General features: G+C 41.1%; 1 protein-coding gene across 4 annotated transcripts in view; it reads left to right on the top strand.

Moving 5' to 3' along the window:
- Window positions 1-16,863, top strand: part of lrmda (leucine rich melanocyte differentiation associated) — a 268,869-nt gene that overhangs the window by 224,207 nt on the left and 27,799 nt on the right. For 3 of the 4 annotated variants that reach the window (XM_044372610.1, XM_044372611.1, XM_044372612.1), the window contains exon 6: window positions 15,432-15,516. In XM_044372610.1, coding sequence (XP_044228545.1) covers window positions 15,432-15,516 — 85 coding nt within the window. Of the gene's footprint in view, window positions 1-15,431; window positions 15,517-16,863 lie in introns of those variants that run through there. The other variant, XM_044372613.1, reaches the window with a different exon arrangement.

Raw genomic sequence — 16,863 nt, 5'->3', positions numbered from 1 at the left:
AAGGGAGAGGGAGGGGAAGAGCTGTGACAGAACTGACATGTGTGATGGCTACCCTTGTAAAGTATAAAAGTCCTGGCCTTGTTTTTTTCCTGCCAAAACTTTGGCGGGAAATCCAAGCATCACTCTATTGGATTTTGTCTTTCAGAAACAGGACAATATTTTTTAAAAATATATAATTTCCATGAGGAGTTAAATGAACTCCGTCATTCAAAATATGGCCAGGACATCTATGCTTTATCTGAGGATGATGTACGATGTGTAGCCTTCACACTGTTAATAAAGCTTTGTCCATCTTCTTGGGGCAGAACTCCACCGGCATCGCTGGGTAACAGCAGAGAAGATGATTTTCATTTGAGGCAATTATTGCTGGTTGAGGTCTTGCAAGTCCTGCTTGATCTCCACAACAAGCTTCACACTCTTGATGTTCCCGGATCATTTCCGCCACAGTGGAGCAACAGGACATCTGGCACAGCTCTTCCTCCAAGGCACCGATGAAAGAAGGGGAAGAGGTTTCTCCAAACCATGCCACCCCAGCCAAACCACTGGACCCGGGCATCCAGACCAAGGTTGTTCCGGATGGTCTCCCAAGCTGTCACTAATAATGTAGATTTTTGGGTCCTGTTGATTGTAAAACGAAAAGAAAACAGCACCACCTTTCTGTGAAACCTTGTGCTGGTGTGTTATTCAGTTTGACATATTTCATTTAATATTGCTATTTTATTATTTCATATTTTACCAGGCTGTTATGGCTCTATGAGGGTAAATTGGATGTAATTTAATGTTAAAAACATTAGGTACATAGTTTATATCATTCTCAAATGAAAAAATAAGTCTTATACTGAAATCACAATAGGCAAGATTTGATTTCCATGTCTGATTTCCAGATATTTCCATGATATTTATACTTACTCTTTGCCTCTGTGGAGGATTTCAAACTGGTTTATGGCATATTTGTTTGTCTAAAAGGAAGATAACAAAAATAAAACAATGACTGCCTATCCAAATATATTGGCCGCATGAGAAAAGTAGATGTGTGTTGCATTGCTAACTACCAGTTGCTAACATAATGAATGCATGTGTTGTGTAGTCAAGCGGGTGTGTCGTGTAGTAAAGTGGGTGTGTCGTGTAAGTCAAGCACAGCACATAGACCCTTCTCATGCGCTCAGGGATAAGAGTCATGCTTTCCTTCGGATTCTGCGCGTGCTCAAAGCATGGTTTCCTCCTTGCAGGCGACAATATTGCTTGCGTGAGCAGAGATATTCAGCACACGAGTGCTGTGAATGCTCGCAAAAATAATATGCCTCTGCAGTTGTTTGAGTTGGGCACGTGGATCTCATTTGCGCTTGCGGATTTTGGCACTATAATGCCGTCATAAATAGGACAAGAGATAGTGGGTTTGTATAATGCAGAGACAGGTTTCCCTCTGTCATTAAGTCATGTGTTTGCTAAAGTGGAATGGTATATTGCTTGGCATAAAACGTGGCGTGTCTTCATTTGTCAGGCTTGTAGAGCTGTGAGACAAACGATGTTCTGAGTGTATGTCTGAGGGCCCTCTGAGACCACAGTTGAGCGCCTGCTCACTGGTGCGTTTCTCATGCTAATGTCATGGTCTCCCAGTCTATCTGTCACCCCATTACGCTAACATCATTATGCACAGGGGCCTGTCTCTGTCGTTGAAAAGAACAGAATCATTCCTGTCTCATTTTGAAGCAAATTGTTTGGGGAACATTTCTCTCTTTTTTTTTTCCTGTGGTAATGGCGGGCCAATCATTTTGCAAGGCTCCAGGTATGCAGATGAATGAATAGCTATTTGAGCTGTTTGGTGAAAGGAGTTTTTGTATTATTCATGAGAGGGATGGTGTGTCTGAAAGAGAAAGTGTGTGTGTGTGCGTGTGCGCACGCATGTGTGAAGGGGCCAATGTGTCTCTATCAAGCACGCCTCAACCTTTACACACACTCATACACACTCATGCTTAGAAATTTCAGATAATGTTGGATGTGAACTGTGACAGGGAGTCACCGCTTTGTGATAACTGAATACCTTTTTAAATACTCGACAAATATGTAACTGGCAAACTGTAGGTTCTTTGAATGGAGATACCCACTGTTCCTGCACACCTCTGATTAGCCCTTCAGCATGTCATTATGTCAGTCTCTAGGTCTTTCTGAGTGAGATCATTCTGGTGTGATCTTCCCCTCTCTTCAATTGCAATCTTTTCATCTCACTCAGCACAGGTTCAAATCCAGGTTAAAACCTTTGTCTCAATCTAAATCTCTTGTCCTGGCAAACAGCACAAATTCCAATCTGTCAGCTCAGCAGATTCCTCGTGTTGGTGTGTGAGTCTCCAGCCTGTGTGCCGTCTCCCTTAGTGGGAGGTATGCTAGCCGTGCACTCACCTGCTAATTGAAAAGCTTCAATCAGCTCAGCTAACTGAGGAGACAACCCTGGGTTCCTGTAATTGCCCTGGTGACAGTGCTTCGGCAAGAAAGAAAAAAAAAAGCCTATCTCTGTCTCTGTGTCATCATTTGCACAACGTTATGAATAGGTTAATAAAATAAAATACTTTAATTATAGCTTAGTTGCCATATTGTTAATGGTGCCAGTGTGGCTCAATTGAATAATACGGTTTCTACTATTAATTATCTGAAAGTGAACTTGTTTAAATGATATTTTACAGCCCCTTGATAAAATTACCGCTAGAGGCAATGTAATGATAGACAGACAAAGGCCATGCACGAATTATCATAAACTATTAGCTTGTTTCCAAAGGGTTTTATGTTAATCTTTTAGCGCTTAAGTACCCTGCAATTAACATATCAGGAGGAGCTGCCTTCCAGCTAGGCTTGCAAATTGAAGTGCTCAGATAAAAAAGCTATTGAGATGAAACCCTGAAAGAGAAGAGGAGCTATCGCACTGAAGTGTGCTGGAATTTTTGCTCGTGTGCTGTGTGTGTGCGCGCAAATCTGTGAGACAGGGAGAGCGATGGAGAGACTTTAAGAGCACTGAGACAAAGAATGAGTGAAAAAGAGAGCAAGATGCCGTGAGAGTGTCTGTGATCAAGGATGTATAACAATACCATTATCTCTCTTGGGTGATGACATGAGATGTCTCTTTCAGGCCCCTTTGTTTTTGTCTAATGCTACACAGTGTTCAAGCTATAGGAGCAATGAAATGGCTCTCATTGGCTGCGATGGCGGCATCTGACGGAATGTGTTTACATATCAGGCTAGTGGCTTGATATGTAAATGCAGCACATTGAAAAGGCTACAGGGAGATATGGTTCATTGTTAGGTCTTCACAGTCTGTGTTCCCTTTTATGCAAAGCACAATTGTATCCACTGAGTGAGCATCTTGTAAACCGCCCGTTGCCTTTGGTAGGTTAAACCCACAAAGGAGACCCATGCTTTGGAAGATATGCATGTTTTATAGGGTAATTGGCAGCTTTGCTTTGGTCTGCTTTCTTTGTTGTCGACACATAGCAGCTGACACCATTTACATTTACTACAATTAAATGAAAATACCCATAACACATGCCTCATGCGTTCGGTGTTTTGTCTACCTTCTTCTCTGTAGAAAACAGAGGAGGATAAATATAGTCCATTGAGTATTATCCTATTCTTGCAAAGAAAAAAAAAGTATATTTAAATTTTGATATTTGTTATTTAATGACATTACATTTCTAGCCATGTTTCCAAAAATAATTAGCTAATTGCTTTAGATTTGTCAGCTTTTTTTCTCTTTGTACACGTCTACTGTACTTGTCCTCGCTGTAGAAAGTAATTTACAGTGAATGTGAATAATGAATTGTTAGATCATTACGCAAGGCATACTGTACATTCTAGTACAAATCAGTCCTGACTCAGTGAAACCATATTGCCCATAGAGAGCTGTGATATTTTCCTCCATCTCCCAAAGATAGATGACTCTACTGAGGCCTTAATCTCATGTTAAAGATTTGTTGGCCTCTAGAAGTCAGGCCTAGCATTGAGATGCCTCGTCTGATTTATATTCACTGGCATGGAAGGGGAGCCAAGTGCACTATCTGCAAAGCAGATGCTGCAGCAGTGCCCTTGTATTAGGCATTATATTTCACCTGAAATAAAACCTCTGAACAAGGTCATGTCCTCGAACCCCCTTTTCTCTCTCTTTCTGTCTTTCTTACTCTCTTTTTTTTATTCTTTTCACATTTCCTCCTAATAGTCAGTCTTGTAAATGATAACCTTACAAAAACATTACGTCTGCATTCTAATCAGAAAAATAGCATAGGAAATAGTACAGCACCATAACCCTAACACGGAAAGATTTTAATTTCTTACAGGGCTGAATGTGAGAGCAGAAGGCTGAGAGAGAAATAAGCTCCACAGTCAGGCCAAAATCCTGATGAACACCACCTCAAAACCAAATTCTTGTCTGTCAGCCCCTGTAATTTATGGGGCGGAGATTACAAAGCTACCGATACAATAAATTAAACTGATGGACAGAATTATGCCCAGTGCTTCCTGCTCTCCCCAATGACGCACACTAACTTAGCACTGGCTGACAATGGGTGTGATTTACCACCCGGGCAAGAGTGGAGAAGGGAAAACATTCACAGGCAGAGGCACACAGGCCTCACTTTGGCCCCCAGCCTAGTGAATAAAACCCTGCTTTAATTCACCCACAAACGTGTCGCCATTAAAAGACTAAGAATAGGGATTGCAGATCATAAATACTCTCAGATTTATTAGCTAACAACAAAGAGTATAAGCCCAGCCAAGGAGAGGGAGATTGTTTGACAGAATGTTGTCAAGGAGAGAAAGAGAGAGGAAAAACACACTCATTCTCTCGTTCTCACTCACAGACACTCTTAGCTAAATCTGACCAGGGATGTAGCCCAGCCCTATCTTCTGCAGCAGCGTAGGAGCAGATGTGTCTGCTCTCTTCTCAATGTGTGACAGACAGAAAAGATAAACAGAGAGAAAAGCAGAGAGAGAGGAAGAGACGGAGGGAGGGAGGTAAAGAGAGCAGGAGCTGGCACGGCACTGGCTAATTTATCTCGCTGAGAGACAGATTAAAGAGAGAGGAGAGTGAAACAAAGTTCCACTGGCTTAATCAGCGGACAGCCTGCTAGCAGAAGACATGATAAATCAGAGCAGGCTCAGTCCAGGAGAAAGCCTTTGCTCTGGGAGGGAACGGGAGACATCCTCAGCCAAACAGCAGTATCTTTTACATGGACTGTTGTGAATAGCAGCTTGTGGGCTCGCTATGTGTATACTTGCAATCGATACTCATTGCTATTGTTTGAGCAAACATTGTTATACAGTAGCATTCTGCTGCTACTTTGTTCCAACATTGTTATTTTTAGTAGTGGGTGAACAATCCTGCTCGATGGTGTTGTGTAAACAGGACAAAGGGACATGAAGGGCCTTAAGTTTCCCCCTTGGTTTTTCTGTACAGCCATGTCTTTCTTTAGCTCCGTGTCTGACAGGGGACTAACCTAAGGGCCTAACCCAGGAACAGGAAAAGGGGCTTAGATATCCCTGTGTCATTAGTTCACTACGGGGTCACAGCTGGGTCACTCAGAGCATGATTACACCCCTTGATTTATCTGCTTTGGAGCCCAAACACAGATAAATCTCCGAGCTCATCCCCGCCGTGGGATCCTCACTGTCTGATAAACGGCCCAAGCTGAATAAACAACCCCCCCACCCCCTCCCCACCACCCCCACAAACACCCAACCCCTCGTACATTATGAATAATTCATTCAGATTGCGAGCTCTGTTAAATGTGTATATTTTGTACCTTAAATGGCAAAGGTGCTCCTATGATCTCTATCCAATCCTCCGTGCATGTCTTTGATGAAATAGTAGAGGCAGAGGTTGGCGGACATTTTGTTTGTAGTTGTAAACTTTATTTCCTCGCCCCTGCTGTCGTCCTCTAGCATTTTCACATAAATATACTTTATGCAAATATGTCACGGTTTAGTCCGCACCACAGCTTCTGTGTAGATATTGGCCTGTCTGCGACTTTATGACAAAGTTTAAAATCATTCATTACAGTGACCCCTGCGGTAAATTCACTTAGTGGAAAATTGCCCTGGCTCTCCTGTTTGGTGTGTAGATGTGATCACAAGTGCATTTTTAACTTAATTAATTGGCCATTTCTGTTGACAAGAAATTTATGCAGTAATAATTTGCTCGAAATAGATACAGAGCGCAGGAAATGAGATATCCATCAGGGCGCTTGTGTTCCGCCAGCTGCACCACGGCTAATATGAAAGTATTTCAGGCTGCTCAGACCCTGCTGTTTGCGCAGTCAAGATTATATATACCCACGATCCATTGCCTGCCTCAGAGGCGCTCATGGAGGTCTATGATAACAAAGACTATGTGATTTATGGCCTGCTGTGAAAGCAGAACTTGATGAGATTAAACAATTTCATAGCACGAGTGTTTCTCAGAGGGCCCTCTGATTTGTGGCAGCAACGTCGACAGTAAATCAGGTTTATATATCTGAAAGCATGCTCAGCAAAGGAGTGCAATTACTGTTTAAGACAGCTACTTTTTATTTAATTTTTATCCCTGGTTTGTCTCTTTTATTCCTGGCCTGTCAAACAGCCACTCACCTTCATAAGTCCTTCTGAGGGAAGGGTTGAAGAGAGGAGGTGGGGAAGTCAAGGAGGGGAGGCGAGGTGGGTACAGTGGCGTGGGCCCTCTGCTATCTCTCCTCCACAGCTTTTAGAGAAACAACAACAACAACCAGGGGACGACGACGGTCACCGGCGGAACAACACGGGCATCCATAGAGCAGAGGGAAGCACTCCATTTTTAATGCATTGTTTGCCTGCTGCTCTGTCCCTGTCTGGGTAAATGGAGTAGGCAGAGTGTAATTAGAGTGCTGGGCTTTGCTCCGTGCCATAAAGATGACATGGTGTAATGATACAGCTTACAGGCCCGTAGAGGGTTCTGTCTCGCGACGGAGGATCTGGGTCGTTTGCCTGTGACTTATGATAGGTGTGGAAGATGACAGTGTTATCATTGCGACGTGGAACTCAGAGATGGGGATGGGGTAAATTTCTTGCGAAAGGTTGTCAGGCATTGGAGGCAAGCAGAGACAGATAGAGAGCACATTAGTCATCTGTGTTTACAGGTCGCATGTAATATTTTCAAACGGAAATATAGAGGAATCTCATTTTCAGTAGCTTAATTATTATCATTATGTTTTTACTTTTGTTTATTGGTCTTAAAATATGTGTAGTAACCAGTTTAAAATTCTGAATCGTACGTTCATGTGCTCCAAGATTACCATTACATGCTTAAAATCGGTGTGATAAACACAAACATGAAAAATAGGCAGTATTTAAATGTCTTATTTCATTTCAAGCGTGAGGTCAGAGTTAAATTTAGATAACCAAGGTTGTGCTGTATTTACATCATACAAGTCTGCAACTGTACTAATCAACTAATCAGCTTGTTTGTACATGAACGTAAGTTAACATGTAAGCACATGTGCATCAGTGTTTCATGCATTCAAATAATGTGAGAGGGTTTGCGTGAGCTTTTTAACGAGCGCATGCACACATGCAAATTTGTGTGTTTTGAAGTTGTGGTTAAATGTTCCACGGGTGTGTGTGTCTGTGTCCTTGGGTGAAGATGTGAGTTGTGCATCTGTCTGCATCATCCCATATCTTCCCAGAAAACATCAAGAGATCTCATTATTTCGACACATCTCAGGTTTTTTTTTTTTTTTTTTTCTCACTCCTCTTTTTTCTTCCCGTATGCCTTGAGTCAAAATTAGTTTTCATTCCTTCTGTGATCTTACTGACTGAAGCCGGCTCAAAGTAAAGAAAATCGCCGTCTTCGTAGCGGGGCTGAGTCAAACACACACTTCACACAGCCGCAGTCTGAGTTAAGCATTGCTAAGTAACCTTCACATTTCACTCGTGTGAAGAGCTAATTTCCTTTAAGTTCACATGTCACTTTTTGTGGCTCTTTTTGTGGGTCCTCTTCAAATGTCTCTCAGCGTCTAATTGCATAGGAAACATTCTAGACAAGCCGGTGTGACAGGCCCGCTCCCAGAGTCTTCAATTATTAAACATCCTACACTCTAGAAAAGAGGCCTGACGTTAGCTACAGCCCCTAATCGGAACAGAAAGCCCCATGATATGTCACACTCCTGAGTTGCTGTGGTTTTGTGTATGTGTGTGTGTTTGTGTAGTTTGGGTTAAACAAGAAAAGATGAAAATATTTCTTTTCACACCGGTTAAATAAGGCAAAACTCTGACAAAAATGATTTTTGTCACAGGTAGATCAGAACATTCACATCGAACTTTTTTCTCCTGTTTTAGAGATAAAAGAAATTGTGTTTACTTCTGAAAATATATAAAACAATCAGTTATGTTTTATGTAAATTTTGAATAATACATTTAATAATTGTTCTAACTAATATATACAACATTGACTGAATGTTAGTCTGTAACTTTTTATGTGCAGAATCAGTACCGATGCAAAGGTCAAACTAGACCAAAATAAGAAATAGCCCCAAGCTAATTGTACTGTGTACCTGTAATGGAGGCTTACAATTCCATTTTCAATCACCCACACTTATTCCACAAGACACTCAGAGAAAAGGTCGCTTGACTTTTTAAATTTCAACCGAAAAACAAACACAGCCTTATTACCATCTATGAGTCATCGCTATGGATGATTAGCGTCCAGCAGCACTCAACCTTTGCCTGTCTGACGCTTAGCCGTACACAAAACGGTGGTGTTCACTGTTGCTGCTTCGCTCCGTGTGCCTCGTGCCCCGAGCGAAACATCAGAACAGTTGCTCATGTGATCAGTGATCATATGATACATTTACTCAGAGCAAGTTCATTCGAGTAGAACTGGTAAATCATTAAACACACGCTCAGCAGTCGTCCTGCTGAGCCAAAGACTGCTGTACTACCCACAAGTGCAGGCATCATTACATCAAATGTTCTTCCCCCCATCATTACCTAAGAAAACAGAATTAATACTTTTTTGTGCACACAACAGCAATTTAAAACACATTATAATATTTCCTGTATTCCTCTAAGCCACAAATATCAAGGTCAGAAACTAAACAAGAAATATTTGGATTAATATACCAATCATGGTATATTAACCAAGGTAAAAACCTTTCACCATACCAGTTGTGATTGCTTTTGGTAAAAGATGCATTCAAAAATTTCCAACCTCGACCAACACAGGTTGGTTTTTTTCCCTGGCTATACAATAACATCCAAATATAATATTTTGTGGATTAGTACACCACAATATTAAGACTCTGTATGAAAACACTGAATTATGCACAAAAGTCACATGTGTGTGCATATATATGAGAGGTGTTTCAATCTCTGGTACGGAATTAGAGCATTTTCTCATTTCATCATTGCCATTACATGCTGTAAGACGCTGCAAGCTGGTGCTACTTATTGGTTTTTCATTGTTTATCTCTGAAAGTGTTGTATTCTTTGTAACCCCTAACTTCAGAAGTATGAGACATGAATCATAAAAAATTCCATCTAGTGAAGAAATAAACGTGTCATGCCAGCATTAAATGTTGACTCAAATAAGTTCACAAGTTGTGTCTCCTCTGATCTCTAACATGATCAGAAAGCAGCACCAGTTTACAGAGACAAGACGTGAAAAAAAAGTTCCATGCACAGACACAAAAGAAATATTTTGATATAGACCCAAAGAGAAAACATATCAAAAGACATTTTTATACATGTCTTTTGCAAGCACAAAAAGCAGAAATGGTGTCAAGAGAAAACAAAACAGAAGGCTTGTTTCTTCCAACAATTGCTTTAAGCTACAAAAATCTCCTTGAGTCCCTAGCCTCCCCTCAATGTCAGCCCCCCCACCCCCCACCCTCCCTCCCTCTCCCTCCTCTTCATTTCTCTCTTTTCCCCTTTTCGCTCTCTAAGGCAGGACAGGGCCCTCTTTGCACCCTGATAGGTTGCGGGCTGATGCTTAGCAACAACATTCCTGTGCCCTAAGTAGCAGTAAGCCTCTGGCTGAACTCTTTGATGTGGCTGTCAGGCCACATTTATTTCCTTTTAGCACTTTGTCTACTTGTCCAGATGTATAAGGAGATAAAAAGGGCTGGTGTTTACACTGGTCTCCCTCTGTAGCGCGGCTGTAATTAGATTGTATTGCTGGTCAGTCCTAAGGAGGAGGCTGAGGTGAGGCAAGGCAGGAACTAGCTTTGTCAGGATGAGCTGGTAGGGGTGAGGCCCCAGAGCCTTGGGCTGCAAAAGAGGAAAGCAGCATGTATCCTCTGTATAGTGCAAAATAGTTACTTTACGTACCTTTGCTTTGGCAGCCAACATCATAATCACATTCCGGTGAGATCTTCCCAGATCAGTCTATGTCAGCGTAATGTACTGTAATATAACACCCATCAAGATATGAGATCGACAGCCAGGCTTGCAAAACTTTGGAAACTTTGTTGCAGTTGCATCTGAAAAACACCTAGATATGCGTCAACCTTGCCTGACTCACTTTTTGGTATCTCATATTTTCAGGAACCCCGCTGTGGAGGTGGTTATATGCTCCATGTGGCTCTCTTTGTTTTTGCTTTTCTTCTGTCTTTCCATCCCTCGCCTGTCTCTCCCTTCCCGCTCCCCTCTCTCATGGTGATATGTTGGAAGTAATAATCACTATTGCCTCTGGGTTTATCAGCATTTATTCGCATAACAACACAGAAAAGGAGAAGACAGACAGCACTGGTGTGATGTATTATCCAGTATGGGGATCATCTTTCATAATGACATCCAACAGAGCTTCCTATCTCTGCCACCACTCATTTCTCTCCCTCTTTCTCACACACACACACTCACACTTTCTTCTTCTCTCTCTCTCCCTCTTTCCACTCCCCTCTGTCCACCCTTTATTATCAGAGAATCAATGGTGCTCCCCAGCCTGTAAATTTGTGCCGCATTATCATAAGCTGTGGTGATAAGTCACATTGCACAGAGACAATAATGATGTGAACACTCAGCATATGCCCCGGGCCCAGCAAATTAAAACAATGCTCAGCTTGATGAGCAGACTAATCTGGACAGCAGAGAGACTGAGAGAAAGGGAGAGAGGAAGAGGGGGTCCAGGAGCATCTTAAATAGACGACACAGCAGCACCTCCCTCTGTTCAGTGTAGGTACAACCAGAGAAAAGAAGAGAGAGACAGAGAGAGAAAGAAAGGAGACAGAGAAAGGGGAATAAAGAGAGAGTGTAGATGAAGAGCTTGTTTTGAGAACATGAAGGCGATATGATGTGTGAGGACATCATGAGATGATCACTATCTTTTATTTTTGTATTGTTGTCACTCTAGACCTCGGGGAGCTGAAGCTTGTATGAATAAGCATTGTGTTCGCCACATACAAAGCTTCTATATTTTGCCATTAATGTAGAAAAGGAGGAAATATTGCCACTTTACTGTTGGAGGTACTGCCAGACTCCAGGGGGTAATCATACAATGTCATGTCTCTTTTCAACATTCCCAACAATTTATTATCTCCATTTAAAAAAGCTATATGACAATCATTCATTTATCTTTGGATTTTATTTTAAAGCTGCACTGTGTAGAATTTAGTGGCATCTAGCCAAACGGACTTGGCAGAAATGGAATATAATATTCATAAGTATGTTGTAATTAGTGTATAATCACCTTACACTAAGAATCGTGTTTTTGGTACCTTAGAATGAGCCCTTTATATCTATACAGGGAGCGGATTCTCCTCCACAGAGCCCACCATGTTGCACCGCCATGTTTTTACAGTAGCCAAGAATGGTCAAACCAAACACTGGCTCTAGAGAGGACCTATCGCATTTTTCACGAGTTTCGTGGCCACCATAGGTTCTCCTACACACTCGCAAGGGGAGGGATATTCAGTTGGTTGAAATCTGCAACCTCACCTCTAGATGCCACTAAATCGTACACACTGGTCCTTTAAAATGAAATGTCAGTTATGTAGCACTCAGTGTTTATTATACGAATGCACAACATCAGTGTCAAGAACATTACATAGGTCTTTTGTGCATATATCAGTGGCTGTAAAGGGAAGACTAACATTAATGCCAGTCTGTTTCTCCTCTCTGGATTTTGATTTTGTTCCTACAAAGCACTGAAGTAATCAGAGTCTTCAATCCATTAGTCCTCTTAAAGCAAGTGCAAGAGAGAAAATCCCAATGTTCTCCCTCATTTGTTCCACATGCTTTCTCAACATAAGCACTGCTGCTCTCTCATCCTCAGGACAGGCCATTGACTGAAGTTGAAAGAGTGCAGATGTGGAGGGATACGTAGGAAGGTCTGAGAGCAGAAAAGGGAGGATCGGGGTATGGGAAGGCTGGCTGATTGATGTTCTGTGGGTGGGGTAAAACGGGAAGTGACAACCACAGATGTTGAATGGGTTGGGTGTTTGATCAGCAGCCATGATACTGAGGAGGTGAAGTGGTGATGTCATGCAAAACACAGGCACTGGGTGGGTGGTGATACTGAAAGCAAGGTGACTGTAGTCCCATAGGACCATAACCAGGTTGTGGAGGCGGCCCAAGGTTCCATCCAGTCTCCAGTTAACCCCAGAAGCCCTCCCACTCCTTCCAACATCCCTCTGCCGTAGTCTGTGGGTGGTGCTGTTAATAATGTGGCAACTAGGAAGATTAATTGTGGGCAAGCAGCAGGATTAGCAAGGGCTTTGTGGAACCAAGCAGGCCAGAAGAGGCCTAGGCTTGTGATCTTTCAAGCAGGCCAGGAAATGAGGCAAGCAGGGGCGCAAATCTACAGTGGCTCCCAAGACCATGGAGGTAGATCAAATAGAGAGGGCTCACAATTTCAGTCTTAATGCCTGAGTTGCACTGTTAGCTCATGCTCATTGTCATTGACGGACTCCTTCTGTGTTCATAATGACATCCAGTATCAATTAAATCTTAAAGTATAAAGAGTAGAATCAATGTGCCTCTTGCAAGAAGCATGCATATGAACAGATTCGTTCTTAAAATGTGCATACAAGTGATTTAAAATCATTTGTGATTTTCATCAATTTTCTCGTACTTAGAATTTCCTCTAGGTACAAACGAAGTTTACGAGTGGTCCAGACCTGTCGTACGTGTCATGAATAGATCATCTCTGCCTTTCTTCACTGAGGAGAAACACGTGTTTGACTTACAATAATAATGCTCTAATCTAAATTAATTTTGAGTTTAAATATGATGCCAAAATTAACAAAAAAATATATATAAGTAAAACAAACTTGACGCAAAATTTATATTCTGTTTACTATATTTTCATCATCATGACTGCCAATTTATTTAAAGGGTTTTTTAGATTTTATGATTTTTATTGGTATATTTTGGCGCAGCAGCTCCTACATTTCAGTGGTTGTTTGAAACTTCTCTCACTCTGACAGCTGCCTCTGTGTCTCTCTGCAGGTCTCTGTCCAGTATCATCTTGTGTTGTAGCTGACAGTGTAACATCACCTGTAGACAATAATATTCTCCTCTAATATCTCTGTGACTGTCATAACCCTTGACCGCCTCCCATCACGCAGCGCTTTGCCTTAGAAAGATGTTTTTTAGCATCTAACTTCATGTCAAATCATTCCCTCTTTATTTCCGTCACATTGCAGAGCTGTTCTGATGACATGTTAGCTGGATTCGTATTTTCTAATTGTTTCTGGTCTCCTACTGCCACTCCTAAATTTGTTATGTGTTTGTCTGCTGATTTCTGAAAGCAGGACTTGAAGTTGCACAGTGTTTTTACTCTTTGGGAACTTTAAACTCGTCTTTTATGGCAATTTTGGGGGTGTGGATTATGCTAATGATTACATCTCACAAACGCACACCTCCTCATGAACAGGTGGCATTCATCATGCTGAAACAAGCGATTTATGACAAGTCAGGCAGTTTAGAGAGTTTGTTGAATCCCATGTAGGATTTTCTTATTTTCGTCTTATTGCTTTGTGCCAGAACAAATATAAGAGAAAAACAAGAAAACATTCATGCATGAGGCCCACTGTAATAAAGTTATTTATATATATATCTATTTTTACATAGGACTGATGATGAAGTTTTGCAGGTGATGCAGTCAAACATATCTGTTTGAGTACTGTAAGAATACCTGATTGTTTTTTCTTTAAATGGGAGGTGGCAGCTCTTACTGAGTACAGTATGTTCTTATTTTGGGTTGTTTTACTTCTTGTATTACACATTCCATACAAGTACAGCATACAAGCAGGGAGTGATCTGTGATATTTCTTAACAGCCACTCCAGAGGCTGAGAGCAGCAGGTCTGCTGTCATAACAACATTTTTATTCCAAGCTATTTCTTTCAAAAGCATAGTCCACCAGCATATATGTAGTAAGGTCTCAAAACAGGGTTATTTCGCCATTTTTCCCGTTGGTGTAATGTGAGACACATGCTGGCCAGACCTTAATGCCTTTCAGAGATGCTATCTGAAAGCACATTATGTGATCGTTTTCAATTCACAGTGCTCTCTTTGCCCATGAAGAATATGGTTCCATTTAACAGTGCAGACCATTCCATTTCTCAAGGTTATGCATGGGCATGTAGAGGAACAACAATAAAAGTGGGAAAAATGCAGTGCCAAACCATCTCTAATATGTATTTGTCAGTTGAGTCTCTTGCTATGATTAAAGGCCCTGTGAATTCCTTCCTGCAGAAAAGGAAAGTATTTCTGCAAAGGCATCAGATATCGCTGTGTCATGATAAACTGCCTGCTCCACTAGCTAAAAGGCTAAGGGAAGGAAGAGGATGTTTTGGACCTTGAAAGTGCATGAAAGAACAACAGCACAAGAAACTCTTGACCTGTTTGGGAACATGCTCTGAGATTCAGGCCTCTGTTTTCTCTTTTTCTTAAAGCAGCAATTTGTCACACTTGTTTAGCCTGAACTTCTGACTTTGCTTACTGTCAGTAACTCATTCAAGTTGTGCAGCCAAGAATCTATGCATATATTTACCTCACATTTTAACTATGTAACATTAAAATAGGATGGCAAGTTAAACAGGGTGAGTATTTAAAATGCAAATGGTATTTCAGTTTCTAAAACCAGTGTAGAGAGGTCATTTTGTACCATTTGTCAGACACCCATCAAAGCTACATTTGGCTGTTCAGAGTGAGTGACGTCTACCCTTTAATTGGCAGGAGAGCATGGCTGAGTGAAGGTTAAGACCTCCCCTCCCTAACCAGGTAGTAGATCAGATCATTAAAACCAGGGTTGTAGCTTCACAACACGTAAGCAGTAATAAAACATGACCTGCCACATTATGTCATAAAACAGAGGCAGTGTTTCCAACATTTCCTGTATCAATCCAAAATGATTTATGACACTCTCAGTCAAACATGATGACAAATACTTGTCATTAAAAACTAAATGTCTGTTCTATTTTTATGTTTTCTTTCTCCTAGCCATCCAATGAGGCTGGATGCGAGAGTCACCCTCTGCCCTACAGTCCTCTACCCCAAGGATCCAGAGATGCAAGGAACCACAAAGGTCAGAAAACCATTGCGACTTCATAACCTTTTCAGTCAAGGAGATTGTACATACATCTGTAGAGATACTCTACAGCTACACAATTATTATTATGCATTCAATCAAAACCTGGGCCCATGGATTATGTAAATAGAAGTCATAACCCTAACAGCTACAGAGAGTGGGAATCTATTGAACTTGAGACTGAGTTGAAGTTATGTTATCTATTCTTATTGATCTCATCTCATCTGTGTGATGTGTTGATAGTGGGAATAAATCTGAGTAATCTTTAACTCTGATCTGAATGTATGCGTGGGAGCATAGAGTACATATACAAGATGAGGCATCCTTGATCTGTTGATACTAGACATTGATTAGGCCTCATATTGACCCTGTGTAGTCAGTTGATGTTATTGTGTAGCATCTTCTTAACATCAAACACTGCACTCAAGGAAGAATTCATTAAAAAGATACAATGTTCTAAATTAATCGTGAAGGCCACCTACTGTGTTTGTAACAGATTCTCAGCTGAGGTTTCAGAAAAAAAAGTCCTGACATTCCATTTTATTTTACCACACCCATATGTCAGAGTGTACAAAAAACATTATAATTGATAATTTATATCAATTTAAGTTGATTGTTACACATGAATCTAAAGTATTTTTTTGGTAATTTTATGCTCTTTATGTACTTTATGCCTTTATAAATGCACTACCAAAATACATTTTATTAGCTATCCTGAGAATTAGAATTACAATAAAAATAAAGCCAATAAAAATAAGTTCACACCATAAATATCACTGCATTGTAAAAGTAGCATTTTTATAATTCATTCTAAATGCAAAACAGGCCAACAAATGATTAAAATGTGAACCAGGTCATCAATTTTCACATATTACTGAATTGTATGGTATTTAAACATCACAGTTTTGACAAATAAAAGTTATTAAGTAGGGTCTTCTCCATTGCCATTGTGGTGATATGTGCTTGGTAAGTCGGGTCTGTGTTTCTACATTCTGCATTTGCAGTTTACAGTTCAGACTTCAGTTAGCTCGAACGACTGATTTGGGTTTGTAAAATGGCTTAATGGGCCATATTATACCTCTTTTCCACAAGTTAACACAGTTCCCTGGGGTCTTAATAAAATGTATCTGACATGCTTTGGTCAAAATACCACAAGGATCAAGCACCACAGCAGCCTTCTCATCCTGTCTAAACAGCTCTCTTCAGAACGGACGGTTTGAGTGCCTGTCCCAGCCACCTCACTCCCCTCTTCTACACAGTGCGCCGGCTACCAGGGCTGCTAGAGAAAACACAGTGGTGCCCATTGGTGCAGCAAATACACCAAACCCCACGGGATCATTTGTG

The sequence above is a fragment of the Thunnus albacares genome, chromosome 14, assembly GCF_914725855.1.
Source record: "Thunnus albacares chromosome 14, fThuAlb1.1, whole genome shotgun sequence".
NCBI classification, from domain to species: Eukaryota; Metazoa; Chordata; class Actinopteri; order Scombriformes; family Scombridae; genus Thunnus; species Thunnus albacares.
The sequence above is the reverse complement of the archived record's forward strand: the minus strand, read 5'-3'. Positions and strand labels throughout refer to the sequence as shown.